The sequence below is a fragment of the Ranitomeya variabilis genome, chromosome 4, assembly GCF_051348905.1.
Source record: "Ranitomeya variabilis isolate aRanVar5 chromosome 4, aRanVar5.hap1, whole genome shotgun sequence".
Lineage (NCBI taxonomy): Eukaryota > Metazoa > Chordata > Amphibia > Anura > Dendrobatidae > Ranitomeya > Ranitomeya variabilis.
In genome coordinates this window covers 218,158,705-218,185,555 of record NC_135235.1, presented here as the reverse complement: position 1 = coordinate 218,185,555, position 26,851 = coordinate 218,158,705, and the positions used below count along the sequence as shown (strand labels likewise).

Below are 26,851 nucleotides of genomic sequence, written 5' to 3'. Positions count from 1 at the left end.
GTGGAGCCTTTTAACAGCCCCTCTCTGACAGCACAGCGCTGCCTAATAAACTCTGTCCTATAGCTGCGAATAACCTGAGCCATTACCCGCCAGTGTTTGAAGGGCAAATACTGCAACTTAGCTTTAAATCACGATATCTCAACAACAACAGGCAAGCGGCACAATCACCATAGTGGCAAGGGAAGCGATTAATTCCTCTGCCTGTCCTGCCACTGTGAGAGCAGCCACCACTAGGGGGAGCTCACTGCATATAGGATCCTATAGCATTCAATACAACCAGTATTTAGCTCCCTCTAGTGGTGGCTGCTGGCAGCCAAAGTTATATAATTTGTCAAGTCAGAAAACAGAGAAGCCTCTATACAGATATATCATGAAATAAAGCAGTGGACATTAAATTTAAAGGGGTTGTCAAGGCTTAGTGAAGCCTTTGCCCAAAGTCAGTGTTGTATAGCGTACATGGGATTGGAGCATAAAAGGAACGGATGGATGATGCATCGCTGCAGAATGAGGCAAAGCTTGTCAATCAGGGATCTGGTGCGTTTTGGAAGTGAACATAAAAAGGCCGAGGTTAGGAAAAGTCTGAATGAAGCAACATACTGATTCTAAGTACTCCCAAATTATTTAAATATCTTCTTATGTTATGTTTAATCCTGGATACTGATCACGACAAAGACTGTGCATATAGAAAAAAAACATCTGAAATCTTGTACATTTCAACACAGGCTACAAGCCTGAAACCAGACATATACATCCTGATCTGTATAAATGACTTTTCAGCAATGTCATTATCATTACATAATTACAATGAAATGTAAAATATATATTTATATATTAGATATTCACAATAGGTGATGTCACAGCTCACCTCCTCCTTCTGTACAATGACTGATAACACATCTATATACAGTAGGTAACAGGATCCACCATTCACAATAGGTGATGTCACATCTCACCTCCTCCTCTTGTACAATGACTGATAACACATCTATATACAGCAGATAACACAGGATCCACCATTCACAATAGGTGATGTCACAGCTCACCTCCTCCTCCTGTACAATGACGGATAACACCTCTATATACAGTAGATAACACAGGATCCACCATTCACAATAGGTGATGTCACAGCTCACCTCCTCCTCCTGTACAATGACTGATAACACCTCTATATACAGTAGATAACAGGATCCACCATTCACAATAGGTGATGTCACAGCTCACCTCCTCCTTTACAATGACTGATAACACCTCTATAAACAGATATACAGTAGATAACGCAGGGTCCACCATTCACAATAGGTGATGTCACATCTCACCTCCTCCTCCTCCTGTGCAATGACTAATAACACCTCTATATACAGTAGATAACACAGGATCCGGCATTCACAATAGGTTATGTCACAGCTCACCTCCTCCTCCTGTACAATGACTGATAACACATCTATATACAGTAGGTAACAGGATCCACCATTCACAATAGGTGATCACATCTCACCTCCTCCTCCTGTACAATGACTGATAACACCTCTATATACAGTAGATAACACAGGATCCACCATTCACAATAGGTGATGTCACAGCTCACCTCCTCCTCCTGTACAATGACTGATAACACCTCTGTATACAGTAGATAACACAGGATCCACCATTCACAATAGGTGATGTCACAGCTCACCTCCTCCTGTACAATGACTGATAACACCTCTATATACAGATATACAGTAGATAACGCAGGGTCCACCATTCACAATAGGTGATGTCACAGCTCACCTCCTCCTCCTGTACAATGACTGATAACATCTCTATATACAGATATACAGTAGATAACGCAGGATCCACCATTCACAATAGGTGATGTCATAGCTCACCTCCTCCTCCTCCTGTACAATGACTGATAACATCTCTATATACAGTAGGTAACAGGATCCACCATTCACAATAGGTGATGTCACATCTCACCTCCTCCTCCTCCTGTACAATGACTAATAACACCTCTATATACAGTAGATAACACAGGATCCGGCATTCACAATAGGTTATGTCACAGCTCACCTCCTCCTCCTGTACAATGACTGATAATACCTCTATATACAGTAGATAACACAGGATCCACCATTCACAATAGATGATGTCACAGCTCACCCCCTCCTCCTGTACAATGACTGATAACACCTCTATATACAGTGGATAACACAGGATCCACCATTCACAATAGGTGATGTCACAGCTCACCTCCTGCTGTACAATGACTGATAACACCTCTATATACAGTAGATAACACAGGATCCACCATTCACAATAGATGATGTCACAGCTCACCTCCTCCTGTACAATGACTGATAACACCTCTATATACAGTAGATAACACAGGATCCACCATTCACAATAGATGATGTCACAGCTCACCTCCTCCTGTACAATGACTGATAACACCTCTATATACAGTAGATAACACAGGATCCGCCATTCACAATAGGTTATGTCACAGCTCACCTCCTGCTCCTGTACAATGACTGATAATACCTCTATATACAGTAGATAACACAGGATCCACCATTCACAATAGATGATGTCACAGCTCACCCCCTCCTCCTGTACAATGACTGATAACACCTCTATATACAGTATATAACACAGGATCCACCATTCACAATAGGTGATATCACAGATCACCTCCTCCTCCTGTACAATGACTGATAACACCTCTATATACAGTAGATAACACAGGATCCACCATTCACAATAGGTGATGTCACAGCTCACCTCCTCCTCCTGTACAATGACTGATAACACCTCTATATACAGTAGATAACACAGGATGCACCATTCACAATAGGTGATGTCACAGCTCACCTCCTCCTCCCTAATTTATACAACAGGTAATTTCCTTTAACAGGTAATTAAATGTAGAATTAAATCTATCGCCCCCTAGTGGCCTTATTATCATTTAATATGTGAATTTTTTTTTCTTGTATTAGAATAACTTATTTTCCAGTACATAAATACTCCTTACCCCCTCACCTGCCCCCAAATCTTCTAATTATTAAATTTATTGCAAGTCGTCAAGGTAAGAACCTGTTGATGAGTGATGCAGTCTGCGCCTACCACACTATTACATGTTTGAATTTCGTTAAATTTTTTATTTTGTCAATAATATTCTTAAATTTTTCATAAAATGTGCCCAGAAGGGGGCAGTGTTTCAATAAAAAGTCCTATCAAGCCCTGACAGCTGGCGCTTTCCTACTTCTTCGATTAACATATCAGAAATTAAGATTGAAGTTTTTCACTTCTAACATCAAAAAATACATAAAAAAAAAGAAAAATGTGAAAAACAGCAGCAGCCGCCGCCACAATACGGATCTTTTGTTTTTTTCACTTTGGAGAGCAGATATAGGAAAAGCATGCTGACCCAGTGAAGTGCGGCCGCCGCTGCATACAGGGAAGCAGCTGGGGAGAATTAGCGACGTGAGAAAATGGCCATTTGTGATACAACTGGCGCCGTCTCTTCTTCCCCCAGAACAAAGGACGGCAAATGTGTTTGCATTGAGTTCAGACAAAGAGCGTTAAATGGCGAGGTGACCGCCCGACACAGAGGAGGCGACTGAACGTCTTGCCGGATGGATTGCTTTACAGCCGCGGTATTCTCCTCGGCTCGCTAATAACTCATCCCGCGGTTGCATTTAACTTTTTGACATAATAGCATCTAATTCCGCCATATAACAATGGCGTGGCGGGGGCACGGGGCAGCGGTCGTGCCAAGCAATACGCCGCTCAGAAGAAGCAATCACCGAACGTACAGTGGATAGCGGATTGCCAGGATTTTCTCCCAAGCTATACCCCAGTCATAAGGAGGGGCCCATCTGCCACGTAAGACCACCCGGTTTTGAGGGGGTCGCTATTTTAAGAAACCCGTAATAGCAGCGCCATATGATGTCTAAATAATACCGCAATATTGTGCTCAAAAGGGGTTGGCATCCTCGCAACTGAAAAAGCACAGCTCCGTACACTGTGTAATGTTCATACTCATTATTTCAATAGGAGCTGAGCTGCAGTACCCAAATATGGCCACTACAGGGCGCTGTTCTGCCCCGTACATCACTTACATCTAGCCAATGACTGATCAGTGCAGGCCCCGGGTGTTATGACCCCAATGGCGAGGGTCTCAGAGGAACGTGGAAATCTGCAGAATACAAAAATCCAGCTCATAGGGCAGTGGTAACTGGGTTGACCATATATCTACTCCTAACGCCAACACTAGAAGTAGCCGGGGATCATTCCTACGTTGATTCTAGATGACACGCGCCAGCCGGAGAATCTAGCTACCCCTAGTAGAGGAAAACAAAGACCTTTCTTGCCTCCAGAGAAGGGGACCCCAAAGCTGGATAGAAGCCCCCCACAAATAATGACGGTGAGGTAAGAGGAAATGACAAACACAGAAATGAACCAGGTTTAGCACAGAGAGGCCCGCTTACTGATAGCAGAATAAAGAAAGGTAACTTATATGGTCAACAAAAACCCTATTAAAATCCACACTGGAAATTCAAGAACCCCCGAACCGTCTAACGGTCCGGGGGGAGAACACCAGCCCCCCTAGAGCTTCCAGCAAAGGTCAGGATATAGATAAGGAACAAGCTGGACAAAAATACAAAACCAAAACAAATAGCAAAAAGCAAAAGGCAGACTTAGCTGATATAACTGGAACCAGGATCAGTAGACAAGAGCACAGCAGACTAGCTCTGATAACTACGTTGCCAGGCATTGAACTGAAGGTCCAGGGAGCTTATATAGCAACACCCCTAAGTAACGACCCAGGTGCGGATAAAAGGAATGACAGAAAAACCAGAGACAAAAAACTAGTAACCACTAGAGGGAGCAAAAAGCAAATTCACAACAGTACCCCCCCTTAGTGAGGGGTCACCGAACCCTCACCACGACCACCAGGGCGATCAGGATGAGCGGCATGAAAGGCACGAACTAAATCGGCCGCATGAACATCAGAGGCGACCACCCAGGAATTATCCTCCTGACCATAGCCCTTCCACTTGACCAGGTACTGAAGCCTCCGCCTGGAGAGGCGAGAATCCAAGATCTTCTCCACCACGTACTCCAACTCGCCCTCAACCAACACCGGAGCAGGAGGCTCAGCAGAAGGAACTACAGGCACAATGTACCGCCGCAACAAGGACCTATGAAATACATTGTGAATAGCAAACGACACAGGAAGATCCAGACGAAAAGATACAGGATTAAGGATTTCCAATATCTTGTAAGGCCCAATAAAACGAGGTTTAAATTTGGGAGAGGAGACCTTCATAGGAACAAAGCGGGAAGAAAGCCATACCAAATCCCCAACGCGTAGTCGGGGACCCACACCGCGGCGGCGGTTGGCAAAGCGCTGAGCCTTCTCCTGTGACAACTTCAAGTTGTCCACCACATGATTCCAGATCTGCTGCAACCTATCCACCACAGAATCCACCCCAGGACAGTTAGAAGGCTCCACATGACCCGAAGAAAAGCGAGGATGGAAACCAGAGTTGCAGAAAAAAGGCGAAACCAAGGTGGCGGAACTAGCCCGATTATTAAGGGCAAACTCAGCCAACGGCAAGAATGTCACCCAATCGTCCTGATCAGCAGAGACAAAACACCTCAAATAAGCCTCCAAAGTCTGATTGGTTCGCTCCGTCTGTCCATTAGTCTGAGGATGGAAAGCAGACGAAAACGACAAATCAATGCCCATCCTACTACAAAAGGATCGCCAGAACCTGGAAACGAACTGGGATCCTCTGTCTGACACAATATTCTCAGGGATGCCGTGCAAACGAACCACGTTCTGGAAAAACACAGGAACCAGATCGGAAGAGGAAGGCAGCTTAGGCAAAGGAACCAAATGGACCATCTTGGAGAAGCGATCACATATCACCCAGATAACAGACATGCCCTGAGATAGCGGAAGATCAGAAATGAAATCCATGGAGATATGTGTCCAAGGTCTCTTCGGGACAGGCAAGGGCAAGAGCAAACCGCTGGCACGAGAACAGCAAGGCTTAGCTCGAGCACAAGTCCCACAGGACTGCACAAATGACCGCACATCCCTTGACAAGGAAGGCCACCAAAAGGACCTGGCCACCAGATCTCTGGTGCCAAAAATTCCCGGGTGACCTGCCAACACCGAGGAATGAACCTCGGAAATGACTCTGCTGGTCCACTTATCCGGGACAAACAGTCTGTCAAGTGGACAAGACTCAGGCCTATCAGCCTGAAATCTCTGCAACACACGTCGCAGATCCGGAGAAATAGCTGACAAGATAACTCCATCTTTAAGAATACCAACAGGATCAGCGACTCCAGGAGCATCAGGCACAAAGCTCCTAGAAAGAGCATCGGCCTTCACATTCTTTGAACCTGGTAAATACGAGACAACAAAATCAAAGCGGGAGAAAAACAATGACCAGCGGGCCTGTCTCGGATTAAGGCGTTTAGCAGACTCGAGATACATCAGATTTTTGTGATCAGTCAAGACCACCACACGATGCTTAGCACCCTCGAGCCAATGACGCCACTCCTCAAATGCCCATTTCATGGCCAACAACTCCCGATTGCCCACATCATAATTTCGCTCGGCAGGCGAAAACTTCCTAGAGAAAAAGGCACAAGGTTTCATAACAGAGCAACCAGGGCCTCTCTGCGACAAAACGGCCCCTGCCCCAATCTCCGAAGCATCCACCTCAACCTGAAAGGGAAGTGAGACGTCAGGCTGGCACAAAACAGGCGCCGAAGTAAACCGGCGTTTCAACTCCTGGAAAGCCTCCACGGCAGCAGGAGCCCAGTTAGCTACATCGGAGCCCTTCTTGGTCATATCCGTCAAAGGTTTCACAATGCTAGAAAAATTAGCGATAAAACGACGGTAGAAGTTAGCGAAGCCCAAGAACTTCTGAAGACTCTTAACTGACGAGGGCTGAGTCCAATCAAGAATAGCTCGGACCTTGACTGGGTCCATCTCCACAGCAGAAGGGGAAAAAATGAACCCCAAAAAGGGAACCTTCTGTACACCAAAGAGACACTTTGAGCCCTTGACAAACAAAGAATTTTCACGCAAAATTTTAAAGACCAACCTGACCTGCTCCACATGCGAATCCCAATTATCAGAAAAAACCAAAATATCATCCAGATAAACAATCAAAAATTTATCCAGATACTTCCGGAAAATGTCATGCATAAAGGACTGAAAAACTGAAGGCGCATTGGAGAGCCCAAAAGGCATCACCAAGTACTCAAAATGACCTTCGGGCGTATTGAATGCGGTTTTCCATTCATCACCTTGCTTAATGCGCACAAGGTTGTACGCACCACGAAGGTCTATCTTGGTGAACCACTTGGCACCCTTAATCCGGGCAAACAAGTCAGACAACAGCGGTAAAGGATACTGAAATTTGACAGTGATCTTATTTAAAAGCCGATAATCAATACAAGGTCTCAAAGATCCGTCCTTTTTTGCCACAAAAAAGAATCCCGCACCAAGAGGGGAAGAAGACGGACGAATATGTCCTTTTTCCAGAGACTCCTTGATATATGAACGCATAGCGGTATGTTCAGGTACCGACAGATTAAACAGTCTTCCCTTAGGAAATTTACTGCCTGGGATCAAATCTATAGCACAGTCACAGTCCCTATGAGGAGGCAGTGCACTGGACTCAGACTCACTGAAGACATCCTGATAATCAGACAAATACTCCGGAACTTCCGAAGGCGTAGAAGAAGCAATAGACACAGGCAGGGAATCCCCATGAATACCATGACAGCCCCAACTTGAGACTGACATAGCCTTCCAGTCCAGGACTGGATTATGGGTCTGTAACCATGGCAGCCCTAAAACAACCAAATCATGCATTTTATGTAAAACCAGGAAACGTATCACCTCACGGTGTTCAGGAGTCATGCACATGGTAACCTGTGTCCAATACTGCGGTTTATTTGCTGCCAATGGTGTAGCATCAATACCCCTAAGAGGAATAGGATTTTCTAATGGTTCAAGAGTAAAACCACAGCGCTTAGCAAATGAGAGATCCATGAGACTCAGGGCAGCACCTGAATCTACAAACGCCATGACAGGATAAGATGACAGTGAGCAAATCAAAGTTACAGACAGAATAAATTTAGGTTGCAAATTACTAACGGTGACAGGACTAACAACCTTAGCTATACGTTTAGAGCATGCTGAGATAACATGTGTAGAATCACCACAGTAGTAGCACAAGCCATTCCGGCGTCTATGAATTTTCCGCTCATTTCTAGTCAGGATTCTATCACATTGCATTAAATCAGGTGTCTGTTCAGACAACACCATGAGGGAATTTGCGGTTTTTCTATCACATTGCACCGAATTAGGTGTCTGTTCAGACAACACCATGAGGGAATTTGCGGTTTTGCGCTCCCGCAACCGCCGGTCAATTTGAATAGCCAGTGCCATAGTGTCATTCAGACCTGTGGGAATGGGAAAACCCACCATAACATTCTTAATGGCTTCAGAAAGGCCATTTCTAAAATTAGCTGCCAGTGCACACTCGTTCCAATGTGTCAGCATGGACCATTTCCGAAATTTTTGGCAATACACTTCAGCCTCGTCCTGCCCCTGAGACATAGCCAGCAAGGCCTTTTCTGCCTGAATCTCAAGATTGGGTTCCTCATAAAGTAAACCGAGCGCCAGAAAAAACGCATCAAGATCAGCCAATGCCGGATCTCCTGGCGCCAGCGAAAAAGCCCAATCCTGAGGGTCGCCCCGTAAGAACGAAATCACAATTTTTACTTGCTGAGCAGAATCTCCAGATGAACAGGGTCTCAGGGACAAAAACAATTTACAATTATTCACGAAATTCCTAAACTTAAACCTGTCTCCGGAAAACAGTTCAGGAATCGGTATTTTAGGTTCTGACCTAGGATTTCTGATAACATAGTCTTGTATGCCCTGCACACGAGTAGCCAGCTGGTCCACACTTGTAATCAAGGTCTGGACATTCATGTCTGCAGCAAGCATAGCCACTCTGAGGTAAAGGGGAAGAAGAAAAAAAAAAAAAAAAACTCAGAATCTTCTTTCTTAGGCTACGTTCACACGATCCGTTTTTCACTGCGGATTTTTCCGGTCCTTTTTCGGGGAAATCCGCAGTGGAAAACGGCGGTGCTTCTCTCGGCGGATTTGTGTCCTTTTTCTTCTGCGGATTCCACTGCGGGTTTCCAACTGCAGTTTCCTATTGGTGCTGTTGGAAACCCGCAGCGGAATCCGCTGAAAGAATTGACATGGTACTTCTTTTTTCCGTTGGCAAATCCGCGCGGATTTTCCAGCGAAAAAAAGGATCGTCGGCACAGCGGGTTTTGTTTTCCATAGGGTAACATTGTACTGTACCCTGCATGGAAAACGGCTGCGGATCCGTAGCTGCAATTCCGCTACGGATCCGCAGCAAAAAACGGATCGTGTGAACGTAGCCTTATAATCCCTCTTCTGCAATGCATTAAACATTTAATACTGGCCTGGCAAACTGTTATGACCCCAATGGCGAGGGTCTCAGAGGAACGTGGAAATCTGCAGAATACAAAAATCCAGCTCATAGGGCAGTGGTAACTGGGTTGACCATATATCTACTCCTAACGCCAACACTAGAAGTAGCCGGGGATCATTCCTACGTTGATTCTAGATGACACGCGCCAGCCGGAGAATCTAGCTACCCCTAGTAGAGGAAAACAAAGACCTTTCTTGCCTCCAGAGAAGGGGACCCCAAAGCTGGATAGAAGCCCCCCACAAATAATGACGGTGAGGTAAGAGGAAATGACAAACACAGAAATGAACCAGGTTTAGCACAGAGAGGCCCGCTTACTGATAGCAGAATAAAGAAAGGTAACTTATATGGTCAACAAAAACCCTATTAAAATCCACACTGGAAATTCAAGAACCCCCGAACCGTCTAACGGTCCGGGGGGAGAACACCAGCCCCCCTAGAGCTTCCAGCAAAGGTCAGGATATAGATAAGGAACAAGCTGGACAAAAATACAAAACCAAAACAAATAGCAAAAAGCAAAAGGCAGACTTAGCTGATATAACTGGAACCAGGATCAGTAGACAAGAGCACAGCAGACTAGCTCTGATAACTATGTTGCCAGGCATTGAACTGAAGGTCCAGGGAGCTTATATAGCAACACCCCTAAGTAACGACCCAGGTGCGGATAAAAGGAATGACAGAAAAACCAGAGTCAAAAAACTAGTAACCACTAGAGGGAGCAAAAAGCAAATTCACAACACCCGGGGCTTCAGAACCCCACCGTTCCGATATCGGAGACCTAAAAGCCAAAAGTCCTGGATGACCCCTTTGCCACAGTACCGTAAAGAGTTTATATAATACCGCCATATACAACTTGGTATAACATATAGTGCCGTAATATTAATACTATTCAATATTTTATACCTCACCATATAGTGTGCACATAATACAGCCATATACTGCTGGTGATAATGTCGCATAGAGAAAATACATCACCATGAACCAACTTAGATAACAGTACCATATGATGCTTAAATTATATCGCCATATAGTGCTAAATACAAAACCATACAGCTTTCACATAATACAGTCATACACTGCTTGTTATAATGCTATGTAGGGAAAATATATCATTCTGAGCCAACTTAGATAACAGTGCCATATGATGCCTAAATAATACCGCCATATAGTGCTAAATACCAAACCATATAGCTTTCATATAATACGGATATATACTGCTTGATATAAGATAACGTGTTTATTACCACCATTCAATTCTTTATACCATACCGTATAGTGTGCACATAATACTGCCATACACAGCTTGTTATAATATATAGTGCCATGATCAGCCCATGGTAGTAGTGACTTAATATTAATACCTTTTAATGCTTTAAACTACTCTATACGTGTCCACATAATACCTCCACATAGAGATATGACATATCAGCATGAGCTGACCATATAGATAACAGTGCCATATGATGCTTATATAATACTGCTATACAGTGCTTAATGCAAAACTATATGGTTCTCACATAATACAGCCATAAACCATTTGCTATAGACAAGTAGATAGATTATAAATTCTAACATATAGTGCCTACATCCAGCTACTATACTACTGCCATATAGTGCCCAACATGCAGTACTTATACAAAGTCATATATTGTGCACATTACACATCATATACTGCGTTTGCAATAAAGCTAAATAGACAAAGAATAACATACACTGCCATGATAGCAATGTCAGAAAAGAACTATATAATGCCACCATACTGCTTAGTATAGCAGCATGCAGTATTCAAATAATACCGCCATACTCTGCTTATATAATAATGCCATATAGAGAAGACAGTCTGGCCACAACAAGAGTGCCACATAATACCTACTGACTTAAGACTAATTCCACAATATATACTACAATACTGCCGTATTACAGCACAATACAGTGCAATAATAATACCGCCATTCCGTGCCCAAATAACACAGCCATATACTGATTAAATAATAATGCTTTATAGAGAAGAAATACCATATTTGCCATGATCTAAAAGGAAATAAACCCACCATACAGTGCTTAATCCGGCACCATGCGGACAGTGTGGTCATAGTATCAGTGCCATATAACACCTAAATAATACTACCGTAATAAATACACCAATACATCCAAAATAGAATACAATATCTTGCCTCAAAACTACCACCACTAGGTGTCTGGATAATACAGACATATAGTGCATACATAAGTCTGCTGAATAGAGAAGAAATACCGTATGGTGCGACCATGCAGCACTGCCCAAATACCATCACTTGATACGGTACTTACATAATACCGCTTACACAAGAGTGCCGTACAGAGAAGACAATAAATATGCTGCCATTAGGTGGCCATGACAAAAGTGCCATATAATAGCGAAATACTACCCCCATACAATGCTTTACATAGTACCGACACAATACAGAAAAGACGGCTCATACAATTTTAAAATAAAACAAGGCTTAAAGGGCAGGGGAGAAAGTGTCCCTTTAAGTGTTTAGTGATACTTTACAGGCGCACAGGACACATGCTCGGCACTCAGTGTGCACAGTCAGTGAGCCATCAGCAGTTTTATTATGTGAGGAATATCTGACAGAGGATTAGATTTGCACTCAGCAGTTTTGTCTCGTATGACTCGGATTTTTATATACAAATTTGCTCCACAATATTTCCCATGACGCCGACAAAAATACAAGTTCAGGGCAGAAATAGAGCAAAAGTGAACCTCCATAAACCGAAGCAGAACAGTCAGAAGCATTTGGGTCCAGGAAAAAATTGTATCTACAGTGCGTGTGTATCTGTGTGTGTGTCCATATATGTACCTATGTGTGTGTCTCACTGATACATTGCAGCTTGTGATCCGGCCCCGTCCTCCCCGGCGTATAACATCCAACATCTCGATCCCCGGTGTATAACATCCAACATCTCACCCCCCGGTGTATAACATCCGGCCCCCTCGCCCTCTGGTGTATAACATCCATCCCCTTGCCCCCCGGTGTATAACATCCGACCCCTCGCCCCCCGGTGTATAACATCCGGCCCCTCGCCCCCCAGTGTATAACATCCGGCCCCTCGCCCCCTGGTGTATAACATCCGGCCCCTTGCCCCCCGGTGTATAACATCTGGCCCCTCGCCCCCGAGTGTATAACATCTGGCCCCTCGCCCCCGAGTGTATAACATCCAGCCCCTCGCCCCCTGGTGTATAACATCCGGCCCCTCACCCCCTGGTGTATAACATCCGGCCCCTTGCCCCCCAGTGTATAACATTCGACCCCTTGCCCCCTGATGTATAACATCTGGCCCCTTGCCCCCCAGTGTATAACATCTGGCCCCTCGCCCCCGAGTGTATAACATCCGGCCCCTCGCCCCCTGGTGTATAACATCCGGCCCCTTGCCCCCCAGTGTATAACATTCGACCCCTTGCCCCCCAGTGTATAACATTCGACCCCTTGCCCCCCAGTGTATAACATTCGACCCCTTGCCCCCTGGTGTATAACATCCGGCGCCCCTCGCCCCCCAGTGTATAACATCCGGCCCCTCACCCCCCAGTGAATAACATCCGGCCCCTCGTTCCCCAGTGTATAATCTCCGCCCCTCGCTATGCTGTCAACCTTTGCCAACACGTTTGAGAATGGCCGGTGGTGCAGAGCTCACCGATACCAGTGCAATCCTGTAATAGGGGCCACCAGGGTAACACGTCCATCCATGACATTTCTCCTTCTAAATCTCCCCCCATCACCTGTGACTGATATTATTGATAAATGAAAAAAACGGCAGCAACTCAGCCACGAAGTGTAGACCCCGAAACCTTACAGAGCAGGGGGCCAAGTGCTGAAGAGCGAAGGACACTATCACTCCGCTGACTCCAAAACGGCAGAGTTCAGACCTCCTCTGGTATTAACATCAGCACAAACACTGCACCCCCCAGAGCTCATGGCCGAGCAGCTGCATGCAGCCGTACATCACCAAGCACAATGCCGAGTGTCGGAAGGAGTGGTGTAAAGCTGCTACCACTGGACTCTGGAGGAGACATGTTTTTTGCAGTGACGGATGGAGGAGTCTGGGTTTGGTGATTCCAGGAGAACGTTACCCTCTGACCACACTGTGCCATTATACAGATGGTGGAGGAGGATAATGCTATGGGCTGTTATCAGGGGGTGGCTTTGGCCACTTAATTCAAGTGATGGGAAATACTAATACTTAAAGACATTGTGGACAATTGTAGCCTTCAGCTTTGTAGGAAAAGTTTGGGGAAGATCCTTTTCTGCCCCCCATGACTGTGCCTAGTGCACAATGTCCATACAGAGAAGGAGGGAGTTTGGTGGAAGAACTTGACTGTCTGCACAGAGCCCGGACCCCCAAACCCATCCAACAGCTATTTATAGAGGAGATTATGAGCCCGGCCTCTCCCCAACATCGGGGTCTAACCTCAAAAATATTCTTCTAGATAAAGGGGCAAAAATTCCCACAGATGCCTCCAAAATCTTGTAGAAATCCTTCCCAGAAGATCAGGAGCTGAGGGCCACATCTATATTAATAGCTATGGTTATAAAATGCAGGATCATAGAAGTTCCTTTTGTTGCTTTTTGAGTCACCTCTCAGGTCCAGTAAAAATAAAAAACAATGTGGTGCCATAACCCAGCCTCAGTGGTCCCCGAATACATTGTTCTTCTTTCGATACTCCACCAGCCGGTTAGGTGTGTCGCCCTGACCTGACAGCGACCACTTCTCCCATTGCTTTGCGTTGTTTGTGGCCGCCTCTAACTTTCTGTGTGTTGTAATAATCCTGCTCAAAAAAACACTCTGGAGTGCAGGTTGTTCTCCGAACAGATGAAAAAGTGTCTCCTATAATAAAACTCAAGTGTCCCTCTTTGTGTGGTTGAGATGTTGAGAGGTTTCACACAATAAAACAACTTTACCGAGTGGCTCTGCTCAAATCCTCCAGACTGATTACACTAGGAATTTCATCAGCCCCGATAGGTGGACGAGGGCTCTTCAGGTGGACACGGCGCTTACACGAGACGTAGGATGAAATAGAACAGCCCGGAGAAACATATTCTCATATTACAATGACTAAGAATAGGTGCTCCTCACTACTTCTACATGTCATATCAACCAAACGTAACTTCTTATCAAAGTCCTGATTTTGCCAGGACTGTCCATCAATTTTTAGGCTGAAAAATGGGTGAGGTTTGCCAAAGGCTTCGCCCTACAATTTGGGCACCTCTTGGGCGGGACTTAAACATCCCTATTTTTTACCAATGTTGGAAAATTTCCAATGGCTACAATTAGTTTTCTTCCTTGTGTAGAGGATGCCAATATGCATATTTTTCACAAATCAAGCATTCATCTTGATACACCACGAACCAAGTTCGTCCTTTTTTTGGTCAATAGGGGGAACTATCTTTTGTCCTTCGAAGAGTCAACTAACTTCCCAAAGTTCATCACGCCTCCATAATGGACTTGGAAAGTGGCAGCGTCTATCTGAGCCAGAGCATTAGTCATTACCATTCTTATAGTGGCAAGTGTTATTCATACCTTACCCACCAGAGGGCGACCACGAGCACTACAATGTCAAAACTCCTCCCACTGCACAGAGCATACAAAATCTGTGCTTCCTCCCAGCATGCCTGACTATGAAATTCAGCAGCGAAAATGAGATATTTAGGAATTATTTTTGAAAGAACTGTCCACGCCATGTAACTTATGGCGCTTCATAGTAAGCACTGTCGTTAATTTCGGTCATGATTGGAGTTGCCCTTTAAAGACAAAGTACGGATATTACGGAGAATAGAGCATCGCATTAGGCTTGAAGAGGATGAAAGAGATTAAAGCCGTGGCTCCACGCTGAATATTAATGTCTCCGCGCTGTGCTATGCAGGCGTTCTGGAGCCTGGGAAGATTTGTCTCTGTTTTATGGGGTTTTCTGGAGAAGCGGACTGATTAGGATTCTTGGTGGTGTTTAGGGCTGCAGCGAGAGGCCGTTCGTCTGCTCTATTTCTGTGCCTGCCGCTGCAGTGCAAGATATATGGGGTGTGCAGGTCGTATTAAAACACGTTTTATGTTCTGCCTGCGCGTCATTGGGATGTCTATGGGGTTTATATATCCGTGCAGAGGCTGCATAGAAGCTGCGGGGACGATTTATAAGAATGGAGTCTGTATAGTTCCAGCACCGCAAAAAAACAAAAAGGATTTTTTTTCCTCCGCCGCACACGGCTGCAGCTTCGTGCATATTTCACTGTGAAGTCTTCCTCCAATTTCAGGGTGGCGGATGGGAAGGTGCCCTTATAAACTTGTCAGGAGAATTTTGGAAATCAAAACCGGTCAGATACACAAATACTTCCTCCTATTCAGAGTCGCGTCCATTGGGGGCAGAATATTTACCTAAATTTGCTAGGACAATGGCCATTTTGACTCAAGATGCCACGAATGTGGTCAGAGAAGTTGTGAAGGACCCTAAACGCTCATCATATTAACGTTGAGACGTGCTTAAAGGGGTTGTCTACTGAACGCAATATATCACCTACCCCTAACATAAGTGATAACTTCTAGATCGGCGAGGATCTGACCCGCTGGGACTTGCACCGATCGGCAGAGCGTGGCACTTTTATCCCAGTTATGAAACGGAGAGGCAGTGTCCATGCTGGATTGCCGCTCCATTCATTCTCTTAAGCCAAACACAGATTTCGGTAGCCTCATAGGGAATGAGTGGCGCGCAATTGGGCAACAGAGGTGCCCTTCTAATTTTGTAAAAAGGGATAACAGTGTCATGACATTGATAAAAATTCCCCATTCTGCAGATAGAATAAGTCATAACATGGTGTTCGTCAACACCTTTAGAAGACCAAGACGAATTGGAGATATTACTACAGCCACGAGGTGACATTATAAGTATGGCCATACTTGCCAACTTTTAAAAAAGCTGTCTGGGATGTAGGAAATTGGACACACAAAGAGTAAAGGATTTAGCACCCCTCAAATACTATTCACACTTTCTAAATTTATCTATGGACCCCAGAGCTTGGCCATGGAAAAAAGGCAGAAGAGCGTTACATTCCAAGAGATTTTGGAAGACTTTTGCAACGTTGGTAGATGTGCCAACTCTTCCACAAGTCCGGAGGTTCTTCTCTTTTTCTGGTAGCCTAAGGACATTCCGGGAAAGGTGTCAAATATGTGTTTGGCCCATTGACCAGCTAAGTGCCCAACACCATCCATGGAAGATACAATAACTAAAAGGAACGATAATGGTATTATACCAATGAATGAGGTCTGTTCCACCTGGAAATGTGTAGACACAAACTCATCTGTTTTATATATCCTGCATTTGGATCATTCTTTTCCTACAACGCAACCAATTCACGAGCCCCATTTTCCACTTTTCCACACCAAGTCTACAGGACCTTTTAGGCAAAGCTATCAGTGAAGCAGGAATACTTTCTGGGAGTGTAGAGTGGTTCACATCTGTGATTTGATGGAAGGTTCAATGAGGCTTCCATTAGCTGCTAGGCAATTGGATACTGTCTAATTTAGACACCACTAGTCCCCTTCATTAGTCCACCATTTGTCTTAGAAAGGATTAGTGGACTCTTGCCATAAAGTCAAGTAGGACCACGATGGCCCAAAACATTATGAAAGGAATACTTGTAGTAGTGGCGCCTGTACCATTGCCATAGAATGTCCTTACCTGGGGTTCCCAGTTACATCACATTTGAGAGTCAATGGGTCACCTTCCCTCACCAGGCTCTGAGAGGCTTGGATTCGAGCAGTAGGGGAAACTGCAGGAAAGAGGACAGAAATGCAAAAATATGGAGTTAACAATGGGCATTACCATTATTGTACATCCCATAAATTGATAAATATTCTTTTCTGAGAACTTTCTGGTACAGGACACAGTGGACGACCTGTTCGTTAATACGCAAACTCCCTAAGCAGTATGACTCATGTGCCAAGTCTTATCAATTGTTGGATTATTTTGGGTATTTTTGTTTCGGATGTGACATGTCCAGACCTTCGCACCTCCATAACCTTGTCCTTTTCCAGCTGAGACATTGGATTTGTTTGGATACACCGGAGCTGGTGACATTCCTAGATCTAATTATCCTTGTTATGTCTGATAGTTAATTTAATTAGAGGTATATGCTTGATTTTCTGTAGAATTATTGTGTCTTATCTTTCGAGGCTTTATTTTTTTTCAGCTGAAACAAGAGATGGTCTGGAGGGAAGGCTGAAATACATCTACACAAAACAGCAGAGAGATATATTGCGATGTACCCCTCCTCCTTCTTCCACAGGCGTCTCCGGAATGATTTTATTTACATAATGCTAATTGTGCACGCCAAGGTTCTGAAATCTATGCACGCAACAAGACGGCAGAAGGCCACGTCTGGAGAAGTTATTGTGATCTCTGTCTTAACGGGTGGTGGAAGGAGACTTGTAGCCTTCCAATGAAAGAGATTCTGCACTTCCCACATCCCTGGAAGACTAATTTGAGGCCAATGATTGAGAGCATATTTCCCTTTAGGGATGGGGGCAGTGTTCTGGATCACTACATTGAGAAAAACGTGATGGTGTCTCCGTAGTGTTGGATGTTTTGATCTCCTCAAGGTCATTCATCCTTATGGTTATAATGATTGAGCCTGGCTTCTTGAAGGCCTGGTAGACCCTACGAGATTTGGCCCAGATTCTCTATCTACCTGCCAGCAGCAGTCATGCGGAGGGGTGCTCATTGATGATGTACCACTAGATCCTCCAGAATGAAGACTCGACCAAAAATGACATTTCCTAACATCACAGTCAAAACATTCCATAGAAATTACAGGGTTGAAGCTTAATTTTTTGGAGGATCCATAAGTCCCCAATGAGCATTATTCAAGGCGGTGAGAGAGAGTGGCCAAAGCTGATCATGCAATTAAATAAATGTCCTTCATATTATGACTTTAAGGAAGCCCAAACACAAGATAAGACTCAAATGAAATGGCCATTTTAGAGCAAAATGTACATTAAGTTTAGCCAACCATTGTAATTCAACAATTGGGATTGTTGTATTTTTTGGTTAATGATCAGCCGTGGTGGCACCGTTGGTCGAAAATATCCAATATTGGCCAATGTATTCTGTGATGTGTTTGGGGCAATTGGCCAATGAACAAGATGTGTCCTTTCTCTTCTCCTTATCCGCCCCTGGCACCAGCCATTGGGAAAAGTTGGGTTTCCATCAGACATATAAGGTTGTTCATATAGGTCCATTAGTATGATCACACATGTTGGAACCCAAAGTATTCTCCAGTTGGGTGGTGGCACCAAGTAAAGCATTTTCATTGGTGCCCAATAGCTTAACGACATGTCGATTGACAGGAAAAAATAATATGTTCCTGACTACTTATTGATTTACGTTATGTGTTCAACTCGTTCATACATGGTGGTTTGGATGGCGATTCGGGAAGTTCAACGTTCAGTGAGCAAAGGAAAAGAACACTCATGGTTTTTGAGGGTTAATGAAAAATAAGTTATGGCTCATGTTTAAGAAAAAATAGATTTTTTTTTGTTTTTTTAGTAATGTTCCACTACATTATCCTTTCGAGACCAGTCATTCGGAAGTTACAAGTCCATTAAAAAACCATCCGTCTGGAGCAAGGATGCGCGGGGCGTCAGCTGCTCATTTCAGATAACACATGAATGTGGGAAGGAAATGTTAAGAGATTCATTTGTGTAATTAACAAACAATGATTTCAACGTGACGGCAGAAGACTCCAAAAATGTCAATAACCACGAGGTCATGGAGTGAGCCATGAAGGGTCAAAGGGAATTATGAAGATTTGGATGGAGTTTAATGGGGGTCTTTATAGGGATTTCAGGGGATTCTTAAAAGTCAATGAGGGTCACGGGGGATATGGTTTTAGGAACTTGAAGTTGGAAGTTATTGAATATTAGTGATGGCAGATGTTACTGTGACTTAGTGAGAGATCATGATATTTACTGTCTGTCGATTGTAGACCATGGAGCAAGTAGAGGACACAGTAGACGCAGGACTTAAGCTCTTAACCTGGATTCCAGACAGGTCCCCATTTGGTGTTTATTGGGCCAAGTAGGGTCAAGTGTTCTGGAACAATAGACCTTGGCTCATGGCATATAAAATAATAGTATTGGTGTTCCTCAAGGTTACAATTTCTCTGGGATTACTATTTTTTGGGGGGTTCGTCAACATTTTAATATTTTAGTCCATGCAGCTGTTTAGGTTTTATTTTTGGGTTAAACTACGTTTTAGGCAAATGCAAAATTAATTGTAAAACCATTTCTAGTAAATCCGGGAAAATATCTAAAATAAAAAATGGTAAAATTGGGGGAAAAGTATTTTTTTATATTTAGAGAAGTATTTTTTTAATTTATTGTATTTATTATCCAGGAATAAGAATAGTTGTAATATTTTATTTTTTTTTCTCCAAGTTTTTGCTTTTACATACATACATACATACAGGGGTTGGACAAAATAATGGAAACACCTAACATTTTGGCATCATAATCTTCGAACATGTGATAAACATACAAACCGTGACATATGGTAATGTTTTGTAGTTGATTATTTGTGTTATGTGATATGTGTATGTAAATTAACAGTTTGTTTTGCATAACTGTAAGAACATTGATGAGAACCTGATACCAATGGCAGATCTCTCGGATTTTCAAAAAGGCCAAATTGTTGGTGCTCGTATGGCAGGCGCTAGTGTAACAGAAAGTGCCCGAATGCTTGGCGTGTCAAGAGGTACTGTCTCCAATGTAGTGACTGCGTTTGAAAGAGAAGGAAAAACGTCCGCAGCAAAGCACAGGTCCGGCCGAAAGTCAAAGTTAACTGAGAGAGACCATCGGATTGTAAAGCGAATTGTGAGAGAGGATCGCAAGACCACGGCTCTGAAAATCACTGCTGAGCACAATGAACACCTGCAGAACCCAGTTTCCATGAAAACTGTTCGTCGGGAGCTGCACAAATCTGGATTCCACGGAAGAGCTGCAATTACAAAACCACTGCTCTCAATGACAAATGTTTCCAAGCGTTTAGAGTGTAGAAACCTCCAGAATTGGTCCCTCGAGCAGTGGAAACGTGTGATATTCTCAGACGATTCATCGTTTACCCTATTTCCGACCTCCGGCCGAGTGTACGTTTGGAGACAGCCGAAAGAAACATTCCATCCAGACTGCCTTCTCCCAACCGTAAAACATGGTTGAGGTTGCTGTGATGATCTGGGGTGCTATTTCATGGAGATCCGCCGGGCCAATGATATCCCTTCATGGAAGAATTAGCAGCCGAGATTATTTAGGCATTTTGGGCGACCAAGTGCATCCAATGGTTCAAGCACTGTTCCCAGAGGGGAACGCCATCTTTCAGGATGATAATGCACCAATTCATACAGCTAGAATCGTTAAAGCATGGCACGACAACATGAAGTTGAGAATCTCATCTGCCCCCACAATCCCCAGACTTCAACATTATTGAGCATTTATGGTCGATTTTAGAGATTCAAGTTAGACGTCAATTTCAGCTGCCATCGTCGCTCAAAGAACTGGAGGGTGTTTTAACTGCAGAATGGGCTAAAATTCCTTTGGAAACAATTCACACCTTGTATGAATCCATACCTCAGAGAATTGAGGCTGTAATCGCCGCAAAAGGTGGACCTACACCATATTAAACTAACTTTTGTTGATGTTTCCAGGTGTTTCCATTATTTTGTCCAACCCCTGTACATTATATATATATATTTTTTCTTTTTACATTTTCATTGTACACCCCATTTGATTTGACAATACATTCGGAATATAAGAAATGACCATTTTTTTTCCATTTGGATGTACATTCGGACTTTCTAATTTTTCTCCAACTAACGGCCTGATTCCTACATAGGCGATTTAGACATGAGCTACTCAGGGATTGTCCACTTTTGACAACCCCTCCTTGTTAAACTGGTCACTAAACAGTAAGTTGATGACAGAGTGTCCTTCTGAGATCACCTGCAATCACCAAATCTGGCAGTAGGGGTTTAATTTCCCTGCAGTCCCACCACAGGTGAAATGGAGAATTACACACTTCTCATTCATATCAATGGATTGTCTGTGTAATTCAGACAAGACAGGTCCTTTAGAGTAAATGCTGCACTTTGTAACCACTCTCTAATCAAGGGGCAGTCTTCTGTTAAGCATCCCTTGGCCAAAATAAAGTAGGGATTTTTAACTAAAAGTTTTTTAAATTTTTTTTAATGAAAATTTTTAGATAATTTGATTTCTGTAATCTGTGTGTCGCACTTCCTTTACTTTTTAATGCATACCTCTACGTGACCATTGCGTCCATATCGGACGGACATTTTCTTCTAAATGTAATAAAGGGTTAATGATGATCCACCACTTACACTGGACGTCCAATACATATTGCGTTTGCTTCTTCTGCCCCTTTAACGCCGGGTGCGAGGCCTCGCAAGTGACGATTTCTCCGTTATCCCTCCTTTCTACCGGGAACTGAATGCTGTTCGTTATACTGAAGGTTTTTATGTTCTCCTGTTTGCTGGTAACTCCTAAAAAGCGGGAAAAAAAAATACAATAATCAAATGAAATGTTTCAGCCGGCTCCTCGACAAAGCAAATAATGAGCTGCTGCAAAAATCTAATAAGTTGTGTCAAAAAAAAAAAAAAGCTTTGTTTATCTCTACTTTCTGCTGTGGGCACAAACCTCGGACTCCGCTCTTTTAGCGGATTTTCTATATTTATATAAATAATACTAGATGGTGGCCCGATTCTAACGCATCGGGTATTCTAGAATATGCATGTCCACGTAGTATATTGGCCATTTACGTAGTGTATTGCCCAGCTACATAGTATACAGCACAGCGACGTAGGATATTGCGCAGCCACGTAGTATATTGCCCAGCTACATAGTATACAGCACAGCGACGTAGGATATTGCGCAGCTACGTTGTATATTGCACAGAGCCACATAGTATATTGCACAGCTTTGTAGTATATTGCCCAGCCTTGTAGTATATTGTCCAGCCACGTAGTATATTGCCCAGCCTTGTAGTATACAGCAGAGCCACGTAGGATATTGCCCAGCGACGTAGTATATTACCGAGGCACGTATGTCACAGGGCCAAAAAATAAAAAATAAACATACTCACCTAACGATCCGAGGGCCCCTTGTAGTGTATCATACTCACCATTCTTGTCGCTGCTCCTCCGCGTCCCGCCTCTCCTCTTCGTGGGATCCCGTGCAGATGGTAGTGCTCGGCTTCAGGAAAATGGCCGCGGGATGCCGCGCATGCGCAGATCGAGATCGCGGCGGCCATTTTCCTGAAGCCGAGTTCCATTGCAAGTGCCAGGGCTGGTGGGAGCAGGACCTATGAAGACGTCGCGGTCACATGACCGTGACGTCACGGAAGGTCCTTGCCGCACACCAGCCCTGGGACGGGACCTCACCGCAAGCTGACAGTTGTAATGGAGCGGTCCGGGGAGCGTGGCGAGGAGCGAGAAAGGCGGCGGAGGGTGAGTATAGCAGGTTTTTTTTTTTATTTATTATTTTTAACATTACATTTTGTACTATTGATGCCGCATAGGCAGCGTCAATAGTACAAAGTTGGGGACATACAGGGTTAATAGCAGCGGTAACGGAGTGCGTTACCCGCGGCATAACGCGGTCCGTTACCGCCGGCATTAACCCTGTGTGAGCTGTGTATGCGGGCGCCGGGCAGTGAGTGCGGGGAGTAAGCGGCCATTTTTTCTGGACTGTGCGCATCGCTGATTGGTCGCGGCAGCCATGACAGGCAGCTGCCGAGACCAATCAGCGAACGAATAACCGTTACAGAAGGACAGACGGAAGTACCCTTAGGCAATTATATAGTAGATTCCAGCTTACCATTTGAGTTATTCATCCATTTTAGGGTGGAAGAACCATAAAGGGCTGCAAAAGCTGAACAAGTGTGATCTCTGTATTTTTTTTTAATAACTAATTTTTTTTTTTAATCAGATTTTGTCACACTTTTAGTAAATATATATTTTTAGGCAGAGTATGGTACCATTATTTATGCAGCATTATGGTGGTATTACTATTTAATGCCTTCCAAATAAGGTACGTGACCCCATAGGAGTCTTTACAGACTTTACAGTGCCCAAATAACATCATACAGTGCCATTATGCCATCAGTGTCATAATAAAGGCAAAAAGTGTCAAATGCCCCAGAGTCTTCACGCTACTGGCAGCGGTATAATATAGGAACTGTATGACAGTGTTAATTGATCAGTATATTTTTGGCACATGATGATATAGTTATTTAAGCAGTATTCTGGCGGTACTACTATTTCATTCTTTCCGACTCGATTGGATCCTCTAAAGGCTTTATTTTGCCACCATGTAGTACCGACATAATATCACACATTGCCATAATACAGCCAAACAGTATCCAAATAATAAAAGCAAATATGTCAACTACTCTGGAATCTTCACCGTCTCCTCCTCATCACTTGGTTGTGGCTTTTACATAGGCACTGTATAACAATTTTCATTGATCGGTATATTTTTTGAGCACAGTATGGTACCATTATTCATGCAGTATTATGGTTGTGTTACTAATTAATTTATTCAAAACAATGGTTGGGGGTCTAAAAGAGTTTCTAGAGACTTCAATCTTCCTCTATACAGTGTAGAAATAGCATCATTTAGTACAAAATACTGCCAAACAGTGGTTTAATAATGAAGGCAAAAAGTGTAAATTGCGCTGGAGTCTTCACCATCCCCTCCTTAGCAAACATGTCCTGCTCACTCCACTGGTTGCTATATTATATCGGCACTCTATAGTAACGCTAATTGATTGGTATATTTTTAGGCACAGTATAGTACAATTATTTATACAGTAGTATAGCAGTATTAGTATTTCATTTATTCCAAATAATGAATATGACTCCATAGGAGCCTCTGCTTACTTTACTACTTACTGTACTATGCCACCATACAGTGACCAAATAATATCACACAGTGCCATAATACCACCATACAGTGACCAAATAATATCACAGTGCCATAACACCACCATACAGTGGCCAAATAATATCGCACATTGCCATAATACCACCATACAGTGACCAAATAATATTGCACATTGCCATACCACCAGTGACCAAATAATATCGCACATTGCCATACCACCATACAGTGACCAAATAATATCACACAGTGCCATAATAGCACCATACAGTGACCATATAATATCACACAGTGCCATACCACTATACAGTGGCCAAATAATATCACACAGTGCCATAATACACCATACAGTGACCATATAATATCACACAGCGCCATAATACCACCATACAGTGACCAAATAATATCACAGTGCCATAATACCACCATACAGTGACCAAATAATATCACACAATGCCATAATACCATCATACAGTGACCAAATTATATCACACAGTGCCATAATACCACCACACAGTGACCAAATAATATCACACGGTGCCATAATACCAACATACAGTGACCAAATAATATCACACAGTGCCATAATACCACCATACAGTGACCAAATAATATCACACAATGGCATAATACCACCATACAGTGTCCAAATAATATCAGACAGTGCCATAATACCACCATACAGTGTGCAAGTAATATCACACAGTGCAATAATACCAACATACAGTGACCAAATATCACACAGTGCCATACCACCATACAGTGACCAAATTATATCACACAGTGCCATAATACCACCACACAGTGACCAAATAATATCACAAGGTGCCATAATACCAACATACAGTGACCAAATAATATCACACAATGGCATAATACCACCATACAATGACCAAATAATATCACACAATGGCATAATACCACCATACAATGACCAAATAATATCACACAATGGCATAATACCACCATACAATGACCAAATTATATCACACCATGCCACAATACCACCATACAGTGTCCAAATATCAGACAGTGCCATAATACACCATACAGTGACCATATAATATCACACAGTGCCATACCACCATACAGTGACCAAATAATATCACACAGTGCCATAATACCACTATACAGTGACCAAATAATATCACACAATGCCATAATACCACCATACAGTGACCAAACAATATCACACAGTGCCATAATACCACCATACAGTGACCAAATAATATCACACAGCGCCATAATACCACCATACAGTGACCAAATAATATCACACCGTGCCATAACACCACCATACAGTGTCCAAATAATATCACACAGTGCAATAATACCAACATACAGTGACCAAATATCACACAGTGCCATAATACCAACATACGGTGACCAAATAATATCACACAGTGCCATAATACCACCATACAGTGACCAAATAGTATCACACAGTGCCATAATACCACCATACAGTGACCAAATAATATCACACAATGGCATAATACCACCATACAATGACCAAATAATATCACACAGTGCCATAATACCACCATACAGGGACCAAATTATATCACACTGTGCCATAATACCACCATACAGTGTCCAAATAATATCACACAGTGCAATAATACCAACATACAGTGACCAAATATCACACAGTGCCATAATACCAACATACAGTGACCAAATAATATCACACAGTGCCATAATACTACCATACAGTGACCAAATAGTATCACACAGTGCCATAATACCACCATACAGTGACCAAATAATATCACACAATGGCATAATACCACCATACAATGACCAAATAATATCACACAGTGCCATAATACCACCATACAGGGACCAAATTATATCACACTGTGCCATAATACCACCATACAGTGTCCAAATAATAAAAGGCAAAGGTACCTATTAAAATTTATGTTTTAAAAATACATATTATAATATAAAATAAAAAGAAGTTTAAAATTTATTTTTTTATATACATCTTGAGGATGTAGAAACAAAAAAACAATAAAGAAATTGGAAAATCGGCAGAATTGATGTTTTTCAGTTGTCATACCTCCAGAAAAAAAAACAATAAAAAGCTATTAAAACATCACATATCCCCTAAAATAGTGCAACTAAAAACTATGTCTCAGCATGCAAAAAGCAACACCTATCGACGGGAAAAAATAAAAAAGGGGTACGTCTCAGGAAATGGTGGCGCAAATCAAAATGTGGCACTTTGTCTGACGGCTGGATTGAAGCAGGACGAGTCGTGGGCCACATTTGGAGACCGAATAATGGTGTCGGATCTGCTTAAAAATCGTATCTGAAAACCAGCC

The 26,851-nt window shown here is 43.2% G+C and overlaps 1 protein-coding gene across 1 annotated transcript in view; it reads right to left on the bottom strand.

Moving 5' to 3' along the window:
• The window catches only part of CADM4 (cell adhesion molecule 4), a 337,519-nt gene that overhangs the window by 35,316 nt on the left and 275,352 nt on the right, over positions 1 to 26,851 (bottom strand). Inside the window, exons 5-6 of the mRNA XM_077259994.1 lie at positions 21,962 to 22,123; positions 17,254 to 17,344 (exon numbers count right to left, since the gene is read on the bottom strand). Of these exons, the coding sequence (XP_077116109.1) occupies positions 17,254 to 17,344; positions 21,962 to 22,123 (253 nt within the window). The remainder of the gene's footprint in view (positions 1 to 17,253; positions 17,345 to 21,961; positions 22,124 to 26,851) is intronic.